The sequence below is a fragment of the Camelus ferus genome, chromosome 9 (assembly GCF_009834535.1).
Source record: "Camelus ferus isolate YT-003-E chromosome 9, BCGSAC_Cfer_1.0, whole genome shotgun sequence".
In the NCBI taxonomy this organism is placed as follows: Eukaryota; Metazoa; Chordata; class Mammalia; order Artiodactyla; family Camelidae; genus Camelus; species Camelus ferus.
Window position 1 is genome coordinate 57254326 of NC_045704.1, and position 24584 is coordinate 57278909.

The following is a 24584-nucleotide window of genomic DNA, read 5'->3' on the forward strand; positions in this document are numbered from 1 at the left end:
ATGGCGCTGTTACAGGACGTGTGGTGTGTAGCAGCTCACTATGCAGTGTTCAGTGGGCGCAGCCTCTGCCCTTTACCCCTGAAACCCAGGGTGACCCGACGAGGGGGTGGCACTGGCTGTGTCTCTGCGCCCTTAGTGGCCGGGCCGGGGCCTCCTATGTCCGGCGACGGGCACAGTCTCGCGGGTCCAGCGGGGACACCCCGGGCTGGGTTCCCCCACCTGCCCGCTGCCAGGATGCAGCCACCCTGAAAAGCCCGTTTCCGGGACCCCGACTTCTGAGGAGGAGGCGGCAAAACGCGGGGGACGCGGCTTTCAGGCGGCGGTGGGAGGCAGTGGGACGCTGGCTAGGGGAGCTCGTATACCGAGAGCGGCACAAAGAGGGAGGCGGGAGCGGGAGAGCACGTCCACTCAGCGCTTACCTGAGGTGCCAGTTCGCTTTCCGGCAGCAATGGAGTTGGGGATGCGAGATAAAAGACTGTTGGGCCGGGCCTAAAAGTAAGGTTCCACCGAGACTCGAACTCGGATCGCTGGATTCAGAGTCCAGAGTGCTCACCATTACACCATGGAACCGCAAGCCGGTCCGCTGCTCCCCCCGCGGAGCCAGGCAGCACGCAGCCCCGCGGGCCCAGGACCCGCCTCCTGTCGGGCGCTCGCTCGCCCCGCCCGGAGCCCGCTTCCTCCGCGACGCCAGGAGGCGCCTCACTCGCCTTCCCTCGGCGCGTTTCCGTAGGTTCGACGTCTTGGCTGAGACGACATCCACTCGGGGATGATCCACAGGCAGGGCTTTTAAATCTTCCGCCAGATCCACCTGTTCTGCCGGGATTTCTAGAGTTTTATTCCCTGAGGTAAGATTCCCGCCAGGGAAAAACAATAAACAAAAAGTGTTCCTTTCCTCTTGTATCTCCTCCCGCCGCCTTGGGAGCTCTGAGGACCCTCAGAACATCCTTGGGGCTTCCTTGGATTGCCCTGCCCTGGGACCCGAGGGGGAAAGGGTACAAGCGCCGCGGCTTCTATAGGGGATAGAGTCCTCTCTCTGTTGGGGGTCGTGTTGGAACCCCAGAGGCCCCTACGCGGAGCCCCGCCAGAAGCCCGGCGCGCCCGCCCTGAGGTGGGGTGGGGGGGTGTCGGGGGGAAGCAGGTGACAGCGTTTCTTCTGGGCTGTTTCCTCCCTCTCTTCTTTCTCCTCTTCAGCTTTCCAGGTCACCCCTCCTCGGCCTCCCGCGTCCCCAAGACTGAAGGCGCCGCTCGATCCCTGGTGGGGAGCTCCGTGCGGTTCCCGGGGACCCCTAGAAGTTTTTATGCTCGGGACGTTTAAGGGCTTGAGCTGCCAGTTTGAGTTTCCAAGAGCGGCCTGTTTGGAAAGCCTTTCACAGCCTCCCTTTCCGCGGAGGGGGCAGCGGGCCGGGTGAGCGCAGGGAAGGTGGCACTTAAGGGACTATAGCCCGAGAGGCGGGGTTGTCACCTGAGGGGGCTCTGGGGCAGCGGGGAGCAGGCGGCCACGGCCCTGGGCCCCGCGATGTGGCGTCAAGTGCCGCTCGCTTGTGTCAGGGCCCCAACATGACCCAGTCAAGACCCGGGTGTCCGTCGCAGGTGGGTCTAAATGAGCTTTCAGCCGACGAGGGAGTGTTTGGGGAGCAGGTTCCCTCCACGTGGCAACAGTGTAAGATTTTATAATCCTGCTCTGAGCGCAGCAGGAGCCCATGACTGCTAATTGGAAGACCTGTGCTTCAAGCCCAGCACGGAACGTTCTAGTCTTAACTTATACTCATTTTCCTGTTTCTGGGTCTCCCAATTTACCAAGCCTCCCTCCTGAGCTGCTTTTATGCTTCAGGCAGCGACCTCCTCCTGTGGCTCTCAGTTCTTGTCCTCACTAGCTTTGCTCTGTGGTGGCAGGTTCGGCGGCTGTGGAAGCTCAGTCTTCCTGGGTGTTGAGGGAGTTCCGCCCAGCGCGATGGATTCTCCAAGTCTCAGCAGATACCGCTGGTCTCTCTTCACCATCTGGAGCACCAACCACACCTTGACCTACCTGATGGGACCTGTGGATTCCACAGGACCTGCCATGCTGATGGAGGCTGAAGGAAGGGCATGGAAATCACCAACATATCAGATTCCAGGTTGGTGCACCTCAGCCCTCAGTATTAACCAGCAATTACAGAACGCCACCAACACTTTGATTTGAGCTTGAGTTTTTAATTTTTTTTAAAATGAAGGATGTTACTTTTTAGAACAATTTTAGATTACAGATAAATTGAGCAGAAAGTACAGAATCCTCTCTCGTGCTCTTCTCCCTCACACAATTTCTTCTATTATTAAGTATCTTGCATCAGTCTGGTACAAGGGCAGGTGGATAGCATGATCACCAAACTGGTTTTTCCAAAGCTAGGCTTATCCATTGCAATGTGGATGTGCTGAACCCTGTGATTTCCCCAAATGTGGGAGACTCACCTGCCCAATTTGTGGTAGTAGGGGACTGTGTTTGAGTTCTCCCCTGACAATTAATGGTTAAAAACAGACTGTTTGAACATATTGAGTAGTTTCAGAAGACTCTTGGGGGGCATTTACTAGACCCATTTTCCTGGAGGGTAGATTTTCCTGCTTCCCTTGCAAGTTGCTCTGGGGGAGAAAATGCTGTATTCCTTTCAGGTGCCAGACTGTGAATTGACAACCATTAAGGTTTGTAAGAATTAAGGTGCTAGGACACCAAGAACACTTTATTTCAGGGCGGTCAGTTCCACTCCCCATTTTTTGCTGGAAGAAGAGTGGACCAGCTTACTTCTTTACTACAGAAACAATACCAGAGATCCTGAACTCAGGGAGACCTATGTGGTCAGATGACTGCCTCTCCCAGCCAGGGCGGGACAGATGTTTCTGATAGCTTACCTGGCTTTCCCTAATTTCTTTTCTCTTTTATAATGTCCATGGCGATAGCCCCAACTCACAAAGAGTAGTATCCAGCACTGTGTCCCCTGCATGGTGAGACATGGGAACATTTTCTACCAATGAGAGGAGAAAGAGCTTGTGAGTGGTATTTTCTGGGTTCTCTTTGGAACAACATTCCTGAGAGAGACTCTGGGAATCTTTGCCCCTCCATCAGTGCCTGGGTTGTAGCGCATGGATTTGAAAGATACACTGTTTCTCCCTGGCTCCCTTAGTAACATAACTCAGCCTAGGACCAATGTTTCCTAAGAGACACCCCATGAAAGCCAGGGCTTTCCATTGGGCAGCTTTGTAGTTATGTCCATCTTTATTTTGGAGGACCTTTTGGAGAATAGAAATACTCAAGGCTGACTTGCTTTTAAAGAGGCAGATCTAGTCATGAAGGACTGGGTTTTCAGCACATAGCTCAAAGGAACATCCCCTCAGCCTTTGGGCAAGGAGTTATCTGGCTTCTGCACTCCCCAACATAGAGTTAAGCAAAAACTCTTTGGAAGTGCTACATTGCTTTTAAAATACAAGGTTTGTTTGTTTGTTTGTTTACTTTTTTATTGAAGCATAGTTGATGTACAGTATTATAAAAGTTACATGTACAATACAATGATTCACAATTTAAATCTTATTCCTCATTTTTAGTTATAAAATGTTGGGTATATTCCCTGTGTTATACAATATGCCCTTTTAGCTTATTTTACACATAATAGTTTGTACCTCTTAATCCCCTACCCCTGTCTTGCCCTCCTCCCTTCCCTCTCCTTAGTGGTAACCACTGGTTTATTGTCTATATCTGTGAGTCTGTTTCTTTTTTGTTATATTCAGTATTTTGTTGTGTTTTTTAGATTCCACCTATAGGTGATAGCACACAGTATTTAGTTTCCTCTGTCTGACTTATTTTACTTTGCAAAATACCCTCCAAATCCAAGTCCATCCATGTTGTCACAAATTGCAAATTTTCATTCTTTCTTATAGGTGAGTAGTATTCCAGTGTGTGTGTGTATATGTGTGTATATATATACCACATCTTCTTCATCCATTCATCTCTTGATGGACACTTAGGTTGCATCCATATCTTGGCAATTATAAATAACACTACTATGAACATAGAGGTACATGTATCATTTTGAGTTAGTAGTATTGGGTTTTTTGTGTATACCCAGGAGTAGAATTGATGGGTCTTACGGTAATTCTGTTTTCAGGTTTTTGAGAAATCTCCATATTGTTTTCCACAGTGGCTGTACCAATTTACATTCTCCCCACCAGTGTACAGAGGTTCCCTTTTCTCCACATCCTCACCGACATTTGTTGTTCGTGTTCTTTTTGAGGATTCCATTTTGACAGTTGTGAGATGATACCTCATTGTGGTTTGGAATTGGATTTCCCTGATGATTAGTGGTGTGAACATCTTTTTACGTGACTGTTGGCCTTCTGCATGTCCTGTTTGGAAAAATGTCTATTCAGATCTTCTGCTCATTTTTTCTATTAGATTGTTTGGTTTTTTTGTATAACCTGTTTATATATTTTGGATATTAAACTCTTATCAGTCAAGTTTTAAGGGTTTCCCTTAAAACACAGTTCACAGTTTCACTCGGGTTGTGGCTGGGTTATTTATTCTGTAAAAGTCTCTTTTCAGAATCTTGATAGACATTTTCCAAGTTTGATTTTTAAAAAAGGGTGCCATGTGAATGCAGAGTAATAGAAAGTGAGTTTCCTCTCCTGCCTGAAATAATAAAGCAAAACAACAACAACAAACTGCACAAAATATATGAAGCAAAGCTTTTCAAGAGACTAGGCATCAGGCAATAAAGGTTAGTGAGTGATCCCTGAGAAATTAAGAACAAATGAGTGAACCCTACAATGGCTCCAGTTTGCCACCTGGAGACAGATTCCAACCAGGGCAGGGAAACGGAAACTGGAAAGTAGCCTGGTGGACCTCACTGAGTTGAGGACACTGAGTCATTGCTCCTTATCCTTGTCTTCCCTTCTACTAGGTTGGGCCCTTTGGTACCTGCTGTTCTCATTCTGTCTATAGTTACCCAGGCTGAGCTGGGAACAGTCATCTTTAAACTCTCTTCCATAAGGAATATGTACCCTCACTCTGTATCCCAGTGGAATTAGCCAAAGTTTCAGCCATAGGGGCTCCAGAAATGCATTTATTGAGCTCAACTAACTTAGAATCCAAGTTATCTAGATGAGCAGAGATGTTATGTTTTATAGAATGTGATAGGATAGAGGAGTAAAACTAGGCGTGTTAGGTTACTGTTTTTAAGAGAACAAAAGACATATCCACCACTTGACTGTCAGAAAGCCAGGGTTTTACTGCCAGACCCCACCACATTCTCACTGCAAACTTGGAGGTTGCTTTAATCATTTTTTACTTTAGTTCTTTTACCTAAAATTTTGGGGTAAAATACCAAGTTGTATAATTATTGAAATATGACCAATATTTAAATTATTTTTGAGGTGGGGAGAGAATTTGAATTCTGGAAGGCATTTACCTTTTCAGAAAGAAGACATATCATCCCTGATCATTATGACAAGGATGAAACTATAAAACTTATTAAAGCTGGCTCTTTATTTCTCCTTCCGGCCAGGACATAGACAGTAGTGACAGGTGTCAGCAATATTGACTATTGTGAGCCAACATGGAATCCAGGTGTTAGGTGTATCCTGAGAGGCTGAAATCTGGCTGAGAACCAGAGTGGTTGGGCCAGGAGATGTCACCAGCTGCTGGCAAAAAGAGAAGCGGGGATCAGGGCAAACACTGAGGTTATCCCTAGGCAGCATTGGCCACTTCCTCTAATGAACCCACCACCCTTACACTTCTTGTGATTTCCTGGTTTCTGGGCTCAGAGCTCCAGGAAAGGTGGAATAGAATTTTATCTATCTTTGTGAAGTGAATGACACTATTTCAGGTGCTGGAGGAATGTCTCTTTTACCCTTAAAAAATGATTCTTTCTACCAAAGGGACAGAAAGAATTGCCCCAGGGCCTACTCCTTGAGTCTCTCAACTCATGTCAAAAGCTGGAGTAGTTCTTTCTGATGCGGATGGGCTAGATGTTGGTAAGATACCCACGTCTTAGTCCCTAGGAAAACTAAGAAAGCAAGGACGTGATCCTTCGAGTTTCAGAATGTGAGAAGTTCCTCATCCATGGAAAGGGGGTTCGGATACTAGATGGCCTAGATATGACCAAAGACCCTTCTATGCCTGACACCCTGCAGCCAGCCTTGTGCAGAACATTATAAACTAGGTACTGAAACCCCTGCAACTGTATCCCAAACATACACCTGTGTACAACCCAACCTCCGAGGGTACTAGACGTTCATCCCTGAGCACAGGGTGAAGATTTCAACTCTTTTTATGGGGATGGTTGGTACATCATTCAGTATTATTTACATTATCTACACTGAGAATTGAAATGTTTGAAAGTTCACATTTCTGGGACTAGAATAGTTGTTTTAAAGCCATGATGACAAATAGCCACCAGAACTGGTTTTCAATTCTCTCTGTCCATCAATGTTCACTCTAGGAGTTTCCAATTGCTAGTGTAACAGATTACCATGAACTTTGTGGCTTAAAACAACACACATTGATATCTTATGGTTCTGGGGATCAGAAGGCTGAGATGCATCTTGCTGGGTTAAATTCAGTGTGACAATAGGGTCACACTGGAGACTTGGAGGGGAGTCTGTTTCTTTGCCTTTTCCAGCACCTACAATGTGCCCAAGTTCTTGTCTCATAGTGCCTTCCATCTTCAAAGCCGGTCATGGCTGATTGAGTAATTCTCACATCACATTATTGTGACACTGACTCTCCTTCCTCCCTCTTTCTCTGATATGCCTGGACCCCTGTGATTCCATTGGACTGTCCAGGAAAATCTCTCCATCTCAAGATCCTTAATTTAATCACACTTGCAGTGTCTTTTGCCACGTCAAGTAGCATATTCACAAATTCCAGGGATTCGGATGTGGACACATTAAGGACGAATTATTCTTCTGACACAGGCACTCTCTTCCGTGAACCCATTTCTGCAAGCTTGTCAGTGAATGGGAGCCCCTCCCTTCCGAAAGCCAGCCAGGTGAAAGCCACCCAGCCCACTGCTTTGAGTGCCAGCCAGCCAACAGCTGTGCCCATGTCGAGGCATTTGTATCAGGGAAGAGAGAAGGAGACAGTCTGCTGGGAGAGGAATCTGAGGACCCAGTCAGTTCCTGGGAAGTTCCCAGGGACCAGAGCTGAGAGCTGCAGACACCTTCACAAGGGGAGGAGGTTGGGTAGGGTGTTATGAACTGAATGTATGCATCCCCCCAAAAATGCATATCTTGAACCCTAATCCCCAGTGGGCTGTATTTGGAGAAGGGACCATTAAGGAAGTAATTAAGATTAAATAAAGTCATTGACTTGGGCCCTGATCTGATAGGATTAGTGTCCTTACAAGGAAAAGTACCAGAAAGCTTGGGCTCCTACCCTGTTCCAGCATAAGCTTCAGGAAAAGACCATGTGAGGACACAGGGAGGCATGGGCTCTCTGCAAGCCAGGAAGGGAGCTCTCACCAGAAGCTGAATTGGCAGGGACAGTTCAGTCTTGATCTTGGACCTCCAGCCTCCAGAATGTGTGAAAACAGATCACTGGTTAAGCCACCCAATCTATGGTTTTTTTTTATGGCAGCCCAAGCTGACTAATACAGGATGTTACCTGGCCATTGGCCCAAGCAGCTTCTCCTTTCTGGGACCTGTCCCAGTTTTTCATTTCTTGTAATTAGCACTTAAAACCTGCTTTGCCCTTGTTAAGGCTGATTTGTGACTTTAGAATGAGGATTAACCACCTGATGTAGGATTTCATAGTACAATTTATTCCATGTAACAATGACTTGAACCAAGGATCTTTCCTAGAGTTTGTTTTGAACAAGTTCGACATCTTCACAAATATCCTAGCATGACTTAGGACAGCTGGATTCATATTCTGTACGATGACCCTGTGACCCCACATGGCCTGCATTTCTTCTTCTCCTGGGAGGCTTCTGTGATTTGGAGTCTCCAGAACCACAAGATGAGGGTTTGTCTGCTGGTGAGGAATCTGTGTGTAAGTCTGTGGAGACCCAGAGAAAAAGGGAAGATTCCCCAGAATCAGGGCATCGGTGGGTATGGGGTTGGGGGATGAGAGTTTGTTCTTGTGGGAATAAAGGAGGCTGGAGGATGACAGAGGAGGCTGGCTTATGTGTGTGTGTCCGGGATGAGGTCAAGGGAAGTTTAGAGTAGGGCAGCTTCCATTCTGCAAGCAGAGTCTATTTTTATTGAAGTATAGTTAGTTTACAATGTGTCAATTTCTGGTGTAAAGTATAATGCTTCAGTCATGCATGAACATACATATATTCATTTTGATACTCTTTTTCACCATAGGTTACTGCAAGATATTGAATATAGTTCCCTGTGAGATACAGTATGAACTTGTTTATCTATTTTATATATATTAGTTAGTATCTGCAAATCTCAAACTCCCAATGTATCCGTTCCTACCCCCTTCTCCACCTGGTGACCATAAGTTTATTTTCTGTCTGTGAGTGTTTCTGTTTTGTAAATAAGTTCTTTTTTTTTCTTTAGATTCCACATATAAGTTATATTATATGGTATTTTTCTTTCTCTTTCTGGCTTACTTCATTTAGAATGACAGTCTCCAAGTCCATCCATGTTGCTGCAAGTGACATTATTTTATTCTTTTTTATGGCTGAGTAGTATTCTGTTGTATAAATATACCAGGACTTCTTTATCCAGTCATCTGTCAATGGACATTTAGATTGCTTCCATGTCTTGGCTATTGTAAATATTGCTGCTATAAACACTGGAGTGCATGTATCTTTTTGTTTGTTTTTTGTTTTGTTTTCTCTTTTTGTGGGGGAGATAATTAGGTTTATCTGTTTGTTTATTCTTAGAAGAGGTACTGGGGATTGAATGCTAGAACTCGTCCATGTTAAGCATGCATGCTGCCACTGAGCTATACCCTCCCCCCTCATGTATCTTTTTGAATTAAGTTTCCCTCTGGATATATGCTCAGGAGTGGGATTGCTGGATCATATGGTAAGTCTGTTTTTAGTCTTTTGACGAATTTCCATACTGTTTTCCACAATGGCTGCACCAAACTACATTCCCATCAGCAGTGTAGGAGGGTTCCCTTTTCTCCATACCCTCTCCAGCATTTATTGTGGACTTTTGAATGATGGGCATTCTGACTGGTGTGGGGTGATACCTCATTGTAGTTTTGATTTGCATTTCTCTGATAATGAGTGATATTGAGCATTTTTTTCATGTGCCTATTGGCCATTTGTATGTCTTCACTGGAGAATTGCTTGTTTAGATCTGCCCATTTCTGGATTGGGTTGTTTGTATTTTATTATTAAGTTGTACGAGCTGTTTATATATTCTAGAAATTAAGCCTTTGTCAGTCTCACCTTTTGCAAATATTTTCTCCCATTCTGTAGGTTGTTGTTTTGTTTTGATTATGGTTTCCTTTGCTGTGCAAAAGCTTGTATATTTAATGAAGTCCCATTTGTTAATTTTTGCTCTTATTTCTATTGCCTGGGTAGACTTCCCTAGGAGAACATTGCTAAGATTTATATCAGATAATGTTTTGCCTATGTTTTCTTCTCGGAGATTAATCGTGTCTAGTCTTATATTTAAGCCTTTAAGTCATTTTGCGTTTATTTTTGTGTTTGGAGTGAGGGAGTGTTCTACCTTAACTGACTTACATGCTGCTGTCCAGTTTTCCCAACATCACTTGTTGAAGAGACTGTCTTTTCTCCATTATATATTCTTGCCTCCTTGGTCAAAGATTAATTGACCATAGGTTTGTAGATTTATTTCTGGGCTCTCTATTCTGTCCCATTGATCCATATGTCTGTTTTTATGCCAATACCACGCTACTTTGCTTACTGTATCTCTGTAGTATTGTCTGAAGTCTGGGGGGGGGTTGGTTATTCCTCCAGCTTCATTCTTTTTCTTCAATATTGCTTTGGCAATTGAATTGCCTATTTCTGATTGGTTCATCTTTATAGTTTGTAGTTCCTTGTTACAGTGACCTACATTTCTATTGACCATTCTTCTTATTTCAGTTAGCATTTTTATTATCTGCTTTTTGAGCCTGAGGTCTAGTAGACTGGTGAGCTAAGTTTCATTCTTTGCTCTTTCAGCAGATTTCTTTTTTCTTAATCGGTAGTAGTTCCTCTGTCTTTTCATTTTATTTGTCTCTGTATGGATTCAGGAGAAACAGTTATCTACTGTGGTCTTGAGGGGGTGTTTTTATGAGGGAGTGTCCCTGTGTAGACTGTGTGTATGCAGTATTTCTGGTTTGAGGGCTGGTTTCAGTATGGATGCCAGCCACTCCTTTCTGAGGGTTTGTGCGCCATTATCCCCTTACAGGGGGGTGTGGTTTATGTGGTATCTAGAGCCTGTGCTGGATGTGAGGTAGGGCTTCCTCTCTGCTCTGTGTCACTGCCCTGTCAGGGGTGGGGTCCACTCCCAGTTGGAGTAAAAGCCTTGAGGGTTGGGTTCGATCAGACTCTGTTGCCCTTGAGTGCATGCCTTGCCCCAGAGGTGATGGCTGAAGCAGGTGCCGCCTGCGTGGTCACAGAGGCTCTGTGTGCTGCCTGTGTAGGCTTTCACAGTTCCGCTCAAAAGCAGCCCAAGGCTGCATCCCTTTCTCTGTTTATTTGGCCCAGATCTAGTGTAAGGCTGTGGTGAGGAAGGGCTTGGGGTGTTGTAGCTGCAGGAATTGAGGTGGCTGTGCTGCCACTTGAGATCTGGGCTGCTTCTGTTGCAAACTTCTTTGAGGACCTGTCTGCCCCAGATCTAGCCCTAAGCTGCTGTGTGGGGTGGGTAGAGTAGGGTGCTCTTGCTGGGAGACCTGCTGAGTATGCCTAAGAGCACTGACAGTGGGCATCACTGCCCCACTCAGACCACACCCCAGGCCCTCTAGGCTGTCTTGCATAGCTAGACGACTTCTCTCCCAGGGCCTGTCTGTCAGCCCTTAGCCACTCTGGTCCTGTGTACTGCCTTGTGCGCAAGCTGAGAATGTCCACTGTGAATACTACCACCGCCCCATGTATGCATGGACTGTGGCCTCCAAGACCCTGCCCAGATCACATCCCAGGTGCCCCAGTCTGTTTCTGTGCAGCTAGACCGAGTCTTTGCCAAGATCCTGTGGCAGGCTGTGGTATGGGGTGAGTGGGGCTGGAGTGGTCACCCCCTCTGACTGGGAAGTGAAGCAAGGTGGCTGCTGCCAGTGCAAGGCTCTCTCACTCTGATTATTTGTAAGCGAGCGCATGTACACTCTTGGTAAGTAGAGCCTAGGCTTCTCCAGTCCTTCTAGCATCTGTCTCAGTGAATTTCCCAGGAGGCATGGGGGCCTGTCTCCTCCATGTAGGACCCCAGGACTGGGATGCTCAGATGATGGCTCAACCTGCTGACTCCCCAGGGTGAGGGTCCACCTGCATAGACCTTCTCCTCCTTACAGATCCCTCCCAGGGACACAGGTCCTGACCTGATGCCTTCTTCCCCCATCCTACCTGGTTACATGGAGATCTTTCACGCAGCCTTGGTTATATAGGAGATCTTTTGCCATTTTGCAGTTTTATGTGAGAATTCTCCCACATATAGCTGTATTCTTGTTGTGTGTGTGGTGAGGTGAGCTTCATTTCCTCTTACTTTGCCATCTTGATCCTGCCTCAGACTCTGAGCTTCCTAATGCCAGTCTGTCTTTCCTATTCTTACATACTCAGCCTAGGGACTAGTGCAGAAATAGGAAATAAAGCAGGCAAAGAGCAACTTTATTTGTTTATACACATTCTGCTTTAATAGCCACCAAAAAGACTGTTTCATTTCTTCTCACCAACCCTGTCCACCAGTTATATTGGCCTCCAACGTACCACTATAGCAACATATATAAATATATATCATACATTTATACACATACACACATTCTAAAGCACTGTGAAGACACAGACTAGGCTTTAGGACAACTGGTGAGTGCTCACATGTCACTTACAAATGATCACTGGTTTGCTTTACTCAAGATTTTCAATGGCTTGGTGTGGCCATTCATCCCCAAATCCAAGAGGGAGGTTAAGATGACCAAATGGAACAGCAAATTTAGAATGAGGTCAGTAAACTTTTGGAGATCATATGAGAATAGAAATAGGAAGTACCAGGGTAAGCATGAGATGGCATCTGCAAGTCAAAGCTCTCACCACGTGGATTCCAAGAACTCGGGTGCTGCAGTGTAGACTGACGCCAATCCTGACTGACCCAGCTGTGCTGGCCCCCGGTCAGGTCATCGGGGCCCTGTCAACACTGTCTGTCAGGGCATTGCCGCTCAGTCGTGTGCTTTTAGATCTGCCGAGAGGCTCCAGTGTCAGAACCACAGCTCCGATCCTAGGAAGCAGGTCCTATCTGCCCTGAGTTGACCATCTGAGGATCAGGCTGAGGTGAGAAATGTGCTGTTGCTGGTTCCCATGGCACTGGGGCGTTCAGAAGCAGTGTCACAAAGTCCTCTACAAACTATGCGTGTTTTGCTCAGTGCTGGGCCAAGTGGACCTTGGCTGGTTATTCCACAGCTGCAGGAAAGGCCCACTGCCTTTTGGCACTGCCCCACCAGGCATCATCTCTGACTCCTTCCAGACCCTCCAGCAGGTGTGGAGGAGTGAGACTCATATCCTCCTCAGCAGACAGGGAGCTGTGCAAAAGCGGGGCAGGCCCGTCCTGCCTGCTGTTTTAAGGACCTCTGGTGGCTTCGCTTCTTGCATGGCTCCTGGAAGGCAAGCGTCACAGGACTGAAGAGCCCGGCAATGCCCTTAGGGATTTTACCTGGAGACCAAAATTGCATAAAGTAAGAAGGCATTATCAGGCCCTGCTGGTGGCTAACTGAGGCTGCAGAGAGAGCTGATTGGTGACAGAAGCCAGGAGCTCTGTGAAAGCCTATTAACAGGATGAGCTGAGGGCGTATACTGAGGTCTGCAGGAGCAACTGGCGCCACCAGGTTAGTGGAAAAGCCCCCCACACCCTCCTGTGGTGATACGTCTGCTCAAAGCCACTGCATACCAGGTGGCATGATCCTACCACTCCCTCTTGAGGGACCAGTTCCCTCTCCAATTCACCTTGGAGCAAAAGGATGGCTTTTGTGATAAACAGGAAAACAGCTTAGCATGAAACATGCACATATAGAAACAGCCTGTTGGAGGAAGGAGAGGGCATTTTGCAGGGAAGTCCCCCTTTTGTGTCCCGTGAATTAAGGAGGAGTGGGACAGGCCACATCAGCAGGGACATCAGAGACCTTCTTGGTGCCACCTCTTACAGATGAGGGGCAGCAGGCTCACAGAGACTGAGGTCAGCAAAAGCCACACAGCCAGTTAGTGACAAGCCTGGGATTAGAACTCAGTCCTCGGGCCCTTTCCAATGACCTAGCAGAAGTAGAGAGGACTCTTCCAAATTAGGGAAGCCAGCGGGTACCAGAGGCTATTGGGTTACCTTTGCTGGGACAGGAATAAGGCTTTACAGAGGCAATCCTGTAAGTGTTCTTCTAAAAAGGCTCAGGAAAGAAAGGAATCATCAGAGAAGAACAAAAGGAATTAGCATACAAAAAGGCAGAGTTAAATTATGGCCCAACCCATTTTGACACTGTGAGGTCAACATCCTCTAGATTACAGTTTAGGAACATCCCTAGGCATATGCTCAGTTACTTATGGTAAAGCTTCGATGGCCAGTGTAAAAGGTTTAATTTCTGATTTTTAAGTCATTTCTTAACACCTCAAGTTTTCTTCAAAGTGGTTCCTAAATAAGGTGTTAGTGTTTTTAATAAACAGAGAATGTCTCCCATATATGTAAAATCTTGCCTTTAATTTATTACCCTGTTCTTTTTTAGATCAGTAAGACCCAATGATTTTCTTTTGTGTTGTTGCTTGAAGAAAACTATGCCAAAATCCCAATGCTGTTCTCAGCTCCATACTGTACAGTGAAATCTGTTTATTAGGCTGTATCTTGCAGTTATTTTTTCATAAAGTGGTACAGGAAACCCCAGAACACATGAGTGACCTCAGGATCCCTTTACTGAAATCTTACACAGAGGCAGACCCCCTATGTCCTCTGACCTCGAGAATCAACTGAATTGCATTTCTCCACACTCTTGACTTGGCATAAAGGAGAGAATATTGCAGTAAAGAGAAGGTGATGACAAAGTGAGAGTGAACCTAGATGTCAGGGAAGGTTGCTGATTGGGGTGGGAGTGCTGATGGGGTGGAAATTGGACAGATGCTCATTGAGGACCTGTGCTCCTGCAAGCGGACCAGAAATCTCCTCCTGGAAGGTCAGGGAAGGTCAGAGATGACCTCCCGACTCTGATGACAGATGCTGAAGGGTTTGAAGCAGGCTCTATGGCTCTGACTAATGCTGTGGTTTCCTTACCTCCAAATTAGTCCTTGCCTTCTTCAAAACATCGTGTGTCCGGGTCACTGAAAAACGAAAACAGCCCCACAAGGGAGAAGTTACCAGTGGGGCCCATACTTGCCTTGGGTGTGTGCTCTAAAGCTTTCTTTCTGGCCACTCAGCTTGGGGTCTCCTGCTGCCCCCCCAACACCACCCCCAGCATCCATGATTACTGATATCACGGGAGGTTCAGGGATGTCACATCAGTCTCCCCCTTCCCCTAGCCTCTCTGGTCACTCTGCATCCACAGCACAAGCAGGGAGTCTGCAAGTTCCCCCATCTTCTGTCCCATTCCCTGGTAGGGGGACACCCACACTGGCTGAAGATGAACTGCTCCATGCTCTCCTTCTGCTGGTTGGCAGTCTTCAGACACTCTGCCGTGCTCTGAAGGAGACTCTCCTGTTTGGATAGTTTGGTTTTCAGCTCTAGAAGCTCCCTTTTCATGGACTCTCCCTGGGAAGAGAAACAGGCTTTCTGTCAATGGTCAGAAATCTGAAAGCCCCCCGGGCTTTGTGACTCCTAACAACCCAAAATAGGATTTTACAATCTTCTCAACTATTTTTGGACTCAATTCTCCCTACCTCACCAGTTAAAGCATCTAAAACCCTCCAGCAGATGTCAGCTCACAATGAGGCCATTAGGTATGAACACTGAGAAGCTGGAAGCCCCCGTGCACATTAGCACAGGCTACACTCCTGTTGCTGCAGAGAACCTGACTCCAGGCCAGCTCTGAAACTGTCAGCTGTGAACAGGAGCTCAGATTTAGTGTTGACATTAATCATATCACTTGGGCTACACAAGTAAGACTTGGTTGTTAGGAATATGATGACTGGCAAGACAGGGCTGGCCTGAAACAGTCTACAATTTTGTAAATATCCCTGCCAACTTCAAAATGGCAAATCACCCCCTCTTCTGAAATTAGCATAATTGGGTCTCCTAAGATGTCAGGTGTCAGTGGTATTAGTCTGGAGTTAGAACCCCTGGGAGGGGATCCTGAAACCTGGCTATTCAAGGTCACCAACCAGAGAGCTGGCTTGAGAGCACCCGGGGGGAGGTTGACTCTCCCCTGGCCTGACCTGGAGGCTGAAATTTAAGTGATTTGCTGGGATTCCAGTGGGTGGCTAAAAGAGGCTGGTCAACTCATGATGACATTCTGTGATCCTACCTGATTTGTGGAAGTGGGGTGGGGTGAAGATAAGAAGTTCTTGATGTTTTAACATGTCCCTGAACTTGAGCTCAGCCAAACATCAGACAGGTAAAGAAAGTGAACATGAATGGGTTATCAGGGTTCTCCTGTCTCTCCCTCCTCCATATCCTCTCCTTTTCCTCTTTCATTAGTTATCCCAGGAGTCAGGGGTCAAAGGAGAGGGGATGTCATCAGAGCTGTGCTGAAAGCAGCCACCATGGAAGAGAGGTCTCCTTTCTCTGGTCCCCTCTGTCCCAATTGACCATTCAGCTCCTGATCTTCAGGGTCTGCAGACTGTGGAGGCATAAGGATTTTGGGGGGCAGAATGAGTAGATGATGCTGGCCTCTTACCGACTTTCCATGCAGTGCAGAACCATCGGAGCTTGGCAAGGCTGCTCGCCAGAACATGGTGAGGAGGGAGGCTGCCTCCTCCAGCCGGTGATGCAGGGCATTGGTGCTGCTCTGAAGCTCCTGGATGCCTTTGCTGCCCATCACCTGGGAAAAGGGGGAGGTAGCCATGGACATCCCTGGGGTTGAGCAATCCCTTTTTTTTCCTGTGAGCACAGGCCCCAGCTTCCTTTGTGGGTGAGGCACAGACAGGGACCTGCTTGAACCTGTGAAACCCTTTTCTAACCCTGAATCTCAGGATCTCTGACCTCAGCAGGGCCCTCCCACTTGCAAGAATTCATTTGATTCCAGCCTTCCCCATACTCTTCAGCTCCTAGTCCTGCACATGCTCTGGAGTTTAAGGTCCCTAATTTTTGCACTGTGCCCTGCCCTAATTCACACCTCATGCTACAAATGGGCTGAACCATTTGTAGCTCAAAGGATTGAGGTGCTGCTCCCTTTACCTGACATGCCCTCTTCCCCAGAGAACGTACACATCCTCTATGGCATCCCCTGTGCCAGTAACACCCAATTCTGGGTTCATGCCCTCACACCCAGAGTGCAACTTCTAACATTGTGCCTGGAGCCCCTTGTTATGCTTATGTACTCAGGTGTGGGGCTCCCTCCCTAGTGAGGGGGCTCCTGGGCGCAGGCCTCTCCCTGAGCATCCATGCGTCTCCAGTGGCTCAGACAGCACCGCAGCTGGGGGTGCCTGGTCTCTCCTGGTGAAGGGCTCTGAAATCTGCTTTCTGCTCTCCTCCCCGGCTCAGTCTGAACCAGGGAATTCCATGGCTGCCATGTTCCTCACGCCTTCCGCACATTTAGCCCATATTGACACAAATTTTTAATTTCTAGCGAACTGATTAAGTGATTTTATTCTGCCCAAGGATGGCCATGTGCCAGCATGACTTTAGCAGATAATAAGCTACCAAAGGGTGCTCAGTACAGTCCCATGTGTATGTCAACACTTTAAAAATGCTCTACTGATGAGGACGGCAGTGCTGCACAGGCTTTTCTATGGTTCTGAGTGGAAATACCAAGTCAGCTACATCTGGAACAGAGCAGAGCTTATCGTGAAATTAGCAGATGAAGACGAAAGGCCCAACTGGGTATAAATGGAACATATATCCTCAGCTGTTGGGAGATGTGAAGCATGGGGAAAAAAATAGCAGAAGGAGCTAAAATCAGAAGAAGGAAGGGCATACAGAAAATCTGCATGAAAGAGCTCTGTAATGTAACGATGTAATTACCTCTGTGCCCGGAGCTTCAAGGCCAGGGAGGTTGCAGGCTGATATTGTGAGAGATGCTATCTTCTTGACCAGCAGTCTGCCCTCCCCGATCTGCTGTTTTAGGGCGCTGTAGTCATCAATGTGGCCAATGACGTGGCGGCCATGCTTATTGGCAAAGGAGCCGTCAGTAGCATCACCCTCCAACTTGGGAGGGTTCTTTATTCCAGGAGAAGCATCCAAATCCAGCTCTGAGCAATCAAACCACAACAGCACAAAACCAGTTATTCATAATCATTCCTTCGTTCAATACAAAAGAGAAATCAAATAATGAAAGGGGACAGAAATAAGACAGTCTTGGAAAGTACAAGCATGGTGTGAAATCCTTATATATTCTGGGTTCTACCTTTTTATAATCTTTCTTATATCCTCTCATAATGATAAAATTGCCAGGAGGCAGATTTTATCCTTATTGACAAATGAAATATTCAGGACATATATTATAAATACAAATTTTTAAGTACGGGGTTGAGAAGACACAGATAAGGAAATGAAGCTGGACCCAGAGAACACTTTCAAAAAGTGGGTGACTGCAGTGAAGCAACAACAGAGCAATAGGAAAACAGCAGGAGGAAGAAAGGCAGCACAGAAGGTGCAATGAGCAGGGCTAAAGGCCTTGGGACATGCAGAGAAAAATCTCTAAATTTAGATAATGCGTATACAGAGAAACAAAGGTTACTCGCACTAATAATTTTCCATCGTCAGTCCCTGAGTCCTGTAGTTGCCTTATTTACCATTTGTCCTATTGAAAGTTGTGGTCTCGGAGCCAGGAGCAGCGGAAGAAGAGCTGGGGAAGACCACAGCTGGAGAATTCATGCCCACGTCCCGAACTGGAGGGGAGGCAACTGAATCTAGGGAGTCAAGGTAACCACAACTTTAGGAACCCTGGAAACACACTGCTCCCCAAGCATGTGCACAGCCTAGTCTTCACCACCAGACAGTAAGGCAAGAGGACCCCCTCTTACATAATCATCACCCATGTACCACGTTTAAAAGCAACAGTAAGCAGATCACTTAGTTTGGAACAAGAGGAGGTTCCTATAATTCACAGAGCAACTTCCAGTTTGAAAAATTACTAGATATACTTTTCTTACCCCAGTTTTTAAATATAATTTTGTATGCAGTGTCCAGTGCAGCGCTTTGAAACTAAATATAAATATGCATAAATATATGCAGTATATATGGTAAAAATATTTGATCAAAGAATGAATGGATTTATGGGCCATTAAACTCAGCACTCTAACCACCATTGTGATGAGTGGGGACTGGGAAATACACAGTGGTGTGAGAAGAACAGGCGACAGAAGCCTTGGTTAGTTAGAGATGCCCTCTTGGAGGCCAGGCAGCAATCCTGCAGGGGAGGAATTGGGAAATATCACAAAGAGACAGGAATGATTCTGCTCAGGCAAATGTGGCCTAGAGCCTGCTTTCTGGCTCAGGCCTCTGCACTGGACAAGGAGGAGGAGGAGTGACTGAGCCAGCAGGGCAGAGTCCTGGCTAAAGTGGTGGGGAGGCAGTGAGTGGGGAAAGCCTTGTTAAAGGGATGAAAGGGAGACACAACTGAGCATGACAGCTGCACGGCAGCCCGAGTATGTGAGGCATCCACCTAATTTTAACCAGAAATTTTTTATGTGCCAGGCATTTTGCTTGGTGGTCCGCGTACGCTTTCTTATTTAATGGCCACAGCAACATGATTGGGGGAAATCACCTTCATTGGACAGAAAGGTCATTGATAAATGAATATCGCAGAACCAGAAAAAAAACCAACAAACGGGTAAACCAGGCATGAAAGTGTAAAAGCTCATCTTTAGATAATCCAGAGCAGAATGGTTCCCATTTAGAATAAAATTGAGGACATGTCCATAGTGGTGAGTGGAGATGGTGAATTAAATGGTCTATCAAAAGGAAAAAAGAAGAGGAAGTAGAAATGAATGTGTCAATATTCATTGGGGTGGTATTGACACTCATATTAAAACCTGAGGACATGAGACTGATTGATGAATGATACTGAGAAGAGCTGGAGAGAACTGTGTAAACATTTGTATCTGGAGGGGCAAGCCGGGGGCAGGGCAGCAGAAGTGGGTGACTATACCTGGAATAGCACCGCCACCTCCCACTGCCTTCCTACAGCCAGGGTTTCCTCAGGGACAGGAACGTTTTGCCACATGGCTGAGTTCCCCTCATGTTAGGCAAAGGAAGCCAGGCCAGAGAGTCTGGGAAGGCCAGTAATACCAAGACACGGCATGGTGAGGCAGAGGGAGCACAGACTGGAAACCACAAGTTCTGCTTTGAGTCCTGGGTTGGTCTCTCAACTCCTGTCAACCTTAACATGTCAGCTAATGTCTCAATGCCTGAGTTTTCTCATGTGAAATACAGAGACAGTAAAACCTAGCCTACCTCTGATGAAATTATTTGAAAAATTATTTGAAAGCATGTAAAATTTAAAGCACTCCACAAATACAAGGAATAGACATTAACATACGTAGCTGTTAATTCTTAAGCATTTCTTATTATGCCAGGCGCTTGTACATTATTTCATTTAATGCCCCACATAACCATGCACAGTATATATTAATATAATCTTCATTTAAAGATGAGGAAACTAAGGCTTAAATAGCCTGAGGAGTTTAAATTCCAGGCAAACACCTATAAATCGCAAACTCAGAATCTGGAGCCAGATCTTACCCTAAATCCCACTCTCTCACTCGGGCACTGTATTGAAGCATCTCTGATTTCACCCTGACCTTAAGGAACATGGAAGAGGCAAGATTGTCCCTTCCACCACAGACATCCCGGGGACCTCCCCACTGGCTGAGGGCTTCCTGATCCCCTTTTCCTTCCTACCTTGGAAGAGCGGCTGCTTGCTTCCAGGGTCAGGGCTGACAGGGAAGGAGGGGCTGAGGCCGGCTTTGCTGGCACCTCCATCCAACTGCTGCTTGAGCTGCACTCGCAGACAGTTGTTCACCTGAATGCTCTGCTCCAGCTGCCCTCTCAAAGCTCGGATCTCTGCCACCAGGTGGCTCAAGTCACTGCTCAAAGGGACTTGGTGACAAGCATCCCAAGTGTAAGCTGTAAGGAGAGAGAGGAGGGCTCTGGTAGCACTGATTCAGGTATTTCCAAGCATCTGTCAGAACACTGCTCTGTGACATTCCTTCCTGCCAAGGACTACAGTGTCTCAGGGTACCAGGCAACACACCTGTGATGGAGATGTCCCTCTTCCCATGTGGGGCCTGGCACACACTGAGATGGCTGCACACTCCTGTCTAGAATTTCCCTGAGGCTCAAATGACCCTTGTGCACCTGGAGGGCATTTGATTGGCAGGTGAAGTCAAGCCTATTATTTTACCTCTCTATTAACCTTAGTCCTGCAGGCTAGAGACAGGGTCTTCCAAGATAGGTGTACTGAACTAGAGAAGGGAAGGTGCTGAGGGAGGAGATTCGATGATTTCCACACTCAGGGGTCAAAAGGGAGAGGAGGAGAAAGGCCTCGGGTCTTGGGCAGCAGGTAAGAATGGGAGTGGGGTACCACAGACCAAGGATCATAACTAATTGGACTTCTCAATTTCTCCTTGTTTGTTTGTTTGTTTTTTTATCTCTGCTCACCACCCATAGTCTGTTTCTGTGTACTGGGGAAGAAGAGATAAAACAAATATTCTACAAGACCACAACTGCTCATCTAAAAACTATGAAGCCAAATGTTCTTTCAAAAGATGGAATTTGTTTGGGTTTTTAGCAAGGCAATAGGATGCATATACCATCTAATACACGCACCCAGTTGCATCTGGGCCATAGGTCCAGAAACTAAATTTTTTTGTTTTTCCAAACACATTCATAGTTCTGTAATGAGCTATGCAAATATTCTCACTAAATGGGATAAATGAAGACTATGAATATTCTTTCATCAGTTCAGTTAGGTTTTGTCACCAAATGAGTGTATTAAAAAGATTTTAATTCAGAGTTGTTATTGGGTCATAGAGTTAAGGATAAGGGATAATGGGGCTTTAGTGGTAGGAGCTTTGAGATGAATCCTGGAAGGCTCATTAAAAGGGAGCAAGACATGAAAGGGGAGGCAGCTGAGGATGAAGTGGTTTCCAGATACCAACCCCAAAGGTCCATGATGCTCCTCCCTTTTGTTCTTTTCTGAAATCCAAATTTTCACTAATTGTTGCTTATTATTTAAAATTTTTTCATCTATTTATTCTCCTTCATCTTCTGATTGCACCTTTTATGAGACCCTCCACGCTTAACACCCATAATATCACTACACCCATTCAAACAGGCTTCCCTGATTCTAATGCTGGACTCCCAACTCCAGTATGTGCCACCAGTCTTACCATCTTAAAATTCTGTTTCCATCATGTGCCCATTTTGCTTGGAAAACATACTCATTTTCCGTTGCCTACTACACAGAGTGTAAACTGTCATCCTACCCCGTAGGCCTTCTATATACTGGCAACTCTCCTTTCAACTAATCTGACTCCATTCTCTTGCCCTCGATACAAAACTCTCCTCTAGGCAGGTTGGTCTTCCCCCTGACCCAGCACTTCCATGACTTTGTACGTAAGCTATTCTGAAGCCTGCTGTGCTTCTTTAATTCTTCAAGTTCTCGATCAACTTCTCATCAACAGATTAGAAAACTCAGTCACATCTGATGAAGATTCATATTTGGCTGAACAGTGAAAATATAATAAACCATATTACTTAAGGAGCTTTTAAACATATAATCAAAAAACAAACAAACAAAGAGTTGAAAAGTTCAGGGAGTCAGCATCCCATCCAAAGCAAGAACTTTTTCAATGGGATCCTTGAAAAATCATGTCTTTCTATTTAAACAGGGCTTGGATAGGAAGCCGACTCCTTCAACACAGCCAATCCATCACTAGAAGGCTTTAGTGGGAGGGAAAGCATTAACTGTGCAGATCCCAATTCCATTGCCCTTCACCCTCTGGCCCTTGTTCAGCCCTCTGAAGGGATAACAACACATCAGCTCTTCTTCACCTGACAGTTCTTCAAATATCTGAAGCCCGTTCTCATAGTCATATGATCTTTTCCAAGCCTACAGTTTTTTAGTTTCTTCAACCAGTTTGAGATATTTGGTCCCTGTCATCATTACATTCCCTTGTTTGTCAATGTCCCTTTTACAAGATGGCACCCCACAATCTAACAATATTTCTGACATGGTCTCTCCATGTGGACAGCACAGCTATACCACTGTGGTCTCAGGTTAACTTGGCTTTTCTAGCAACTCTGGCCTAAAACTTCCTTGTGTAAATGTGTTTCTACCTAACTCCCCCATCCTCAAGCCCACCAGTGGCTACAGAGCAAGATCTCCCCTTCCTGTATATCTACCACTGATATTTTTAACCAAAGTCAGGAGTATTTTTAATCTTTGCTAGATTTCATCACATTGACATCAGCCCTCTGTTCTAGCCTGCTTGGACTAATTGTGTTTAGAATGCCCTCCCCATTTGAAGAAGAATGGGGAAATGTTAATAAGATTCTCAAATACTAGCAGGTAGCAAAAATCCTCAATACAAGAGTTTAAAATTTAAATCTAGGCTGAAAATACAGGTCCTGTTAGTAGTATTTCTGAAATTTTTAAAAAGTCTTTTAATTTTCTCAGTGAGGAAAGGTCAGGGTGGGACCAGGTTGCGTGGGTGGTCAGAATTCACAACATTTAAGATGTTTTCAAATGATGATACCACCAGGGCAGTTGTGTTAAAAATGAAAATCATTATATAATCTGGAGTTTGATTCACTTATCTGAGACCATCTAGGTGGGTGAGTTTGATGCCTGTGGCCGACTTTTAAGGATATTAAGGCTGGATCTTGCTCATATCACCAGCCCCTGGGCTTTGTGTGTGAGAGCTCCCCTCTCTTCCTATTGGGAGCCTCAGTGACTGAGGTTTTCTCTGAGACAGACCTCTGCAGGTTTCCAAGATCTCCCACAACTCCCAAGGTAAAGACTTCACCAGGATCCTTAGCAAGAGCAGGCAGCTCACAGGGTGGGGAAGAGGCAGATACACATACCTTTCAGCCCCTTCCTGGAACTGCCATAAAGTGCCTCGTAGATCTGTACCTCCGACTGGAGGGACTCAAAGAGCTGCTGTTTTTCTTCACACTGTTGCTGCAAGAGGGCCAGCTTCTGCTGCAGCCTGCCAGGAGACAAGCAAGGGCCCGCTGAGCTTAGGGACCCCTTGGCCACACCAGGGCAAGAGCCTGTGAACCAACTTTTGCATCATAGAGTTTTAGCCCTAGACATCAAGTCAGGGGTCATGAAGACCATCACTTTTATTTTACAGATGTAGCAACAGAGGCTCAGAGAGGGAAAGTAACTCTGCTTGGAGTCATGCCATTAGCTACAGGACCCAGGACATGCCATCTGGTATTCTCACTGCCCCTATAGTGCTCTTTTCACGTTGACAAGCAGTTACAGGGTCTATGCTGGGAACTAGCATCATGGCTGGTATAGAAGCTTCCCAGGTCACGATGAGACTCATGTCCTCAAACTAACTGGAAGCAGTAGAACGTACTTTCTCCAGTATCTAATATGCTGAAGCCTCTATAACACGGTTTTACCCTCTCAACTTTGCAATGAAAAAGACATTCCCAGAGAAGTCCTTCCTTCTTTTCAAAGTCACCCATAAATCTGGAATAGCAGAGAGGAAATTGAGGTTTCCAAAAAGGACCATGAACTGTCTTGCCAATATCCCTTTTCCTAAATCTTAAGATGGAGCCACCTTCTTTATGAGTGGGCTTCCTCTTACTTGGAGTCTTTCTCATGGAGAGACAGTCGCTCCTCTTGGAAATGCAAGATTTCCTGCTGCTTCTCCTTCAAGTCTTGCAAAAGCTGCTGCCGTCCCACCTTTTGGTGCTCCAGCTCCATTTCCAGCTCTTGAAGCCGGGATCGAGAGGTCAGCAGAGCCTCCCTCAGGCATTCTGTTTCCTGGGAGCGCTCTGGTGAGCAGAACACAGGAACATTTATATTGTGGGGCCAGAGGTCAGCAGGAAGATGAGCCCAAGCACATCCACCCTGACAAACAGAACTAAGGTAAAAGGAAGGCCAGCATACGCTGCAGCCTGCCAGGGGAGGCGATGCGAGTGTCTACTCACTAGATCCACACACTCTGGGGAATGGGGAACAGGGAACTGGTATCTTTGCAATGACCCTCTGATTTAATATGACCTACTTTGTTTCACAGAGAACATTCTGGTTTCTAATGCTATTTTCTAAGTGCTCACATACCTTCTGTGCAATAATGTATTCTAGAGTTTTGCTAACTCAAGTTTTCAGAATATATTATTTTCATCATTTCAAAAATGGGAAC

General features: G+C 46.1%; 2 protein-coding genes and 2 non-coding genes across 26 annotated transcripts in view; 2 read left to right on the forward strand and 2 right to left on the reverse strand.

Moving 5' to 3' along the window:
* On the forward strand, nucleotides 1-4515 carry LOC116666096. The gene is made up of 5 exons (XM_032488192.1): nucleotides 1-23; nucleotides 137-384; nucleotides 605-845; nucleotides 1894-2114; nucleotides 4164-4515. Exons 1-5 carry the CDS (start codon nucleotides 1-3, stop codon nucleotides 4253-4255), a joined length of 825 nt encoding a protein of 274 aa, XP_032344083.1. The 3' UTR covers nucleotides 4256-4515.
* TRNAQ-CUG lies at nucleotides 499-570 on the reverse strand. Its single transcript has one exon. It is a non-coding gene; the product is annotated as a tRNA-Gln (tRNA).
* Nucleotides 2332-2491, forward strand: LOC116666151. Its single transcript, XR_004323000.1, has one exon. It is a non-coding gene; the product is annotated as a U1 spliceosomal RNA (small nuclear RNA).
* Nucleotides 4516-11750: 7235 nt separating the features above from the next.
* Nucleotides 11751-24584, reverse strand: part of PDE4DIP (phosphodiesterase 4D interacting protein) — a 195017-nt gene continuing 182183 nt past the window's right edge. For 11 of the 23 annotated variants that reach the window (XM_032486898.1, XM_032486897.1, XM_032486896.1 and 8 more), the window contains 10 exons: nucleotides 24024-24213; nucleotides 23287-23411; nucleotides 20101-20325; nucleotides 17991-18107; nucleotides 17221-17447; nucleotides 15935-16078; nucleotides 14712-14850; nucleotides 14377-14423; nucleotides 13444-13495; nucleotides 11751-12783 (listed from right to left, as the gene is read on the reverse strand). In XM_032486898.1, the coding sequence (XP_032342789.1) occupies nucleotides 12638-12783; nucleotides 13444-13495; nucleotides 14377-14423; nucleotides 14712-14850; nucleotides 15935-16078; nucleotides 17221-17447; nucleotides 17991-18107; nucleotides 20101-20325; nucleotides 23287-23411; nucleotides 24024-24213 (1412 nt within the window). In that variant the 3' untranslated portion in view covers nucleotides 11751-12637. Of the gene's footprint in view, nucleotides 12784-13443; nucleotides 13505-14376; nucleotides 14424-14711; nucleotides 14851-15934; nucleotides 16079-17220; nucleotides 17448-17990; nucleotides 18108-20100; nucleotides 20326-23286; nucleotides 23412-24023; nucleotides 24214-24584 lie in introns of all 23 variants that reach the window. The other 12 variants (XM_032486908.1, XM_032486900.1, XM_014564404.2 and 9 more) reach the window with 5 other exon arrangements.

What these genes read in the sequence shown, in the direction of transcription:
- LOC116666096 (XM_032488192.1), top strand. Translation starts at nt 1, where the DNA reads ATGGCGCTGTTACAGGACGTGTG. An exon ending in GCGCTGTTACAGGACGTGTG is followed by an intron (nt 24 to 136) that starts GTGTGTAGCAGC and finishes CTGCGCCCTTAG; the next exon opens with TGGCCGGGCCGGGGCCTCCT. An exon ending in CTAGAGTTTTATTCCCTGAG is followed by an intron (nt 846 to 1,893) that starts GTAAGATTCCCG and finishes CTGTGGTGGCAG; the next exon opens with GTTCGGCGGCTGTGGAAGCT.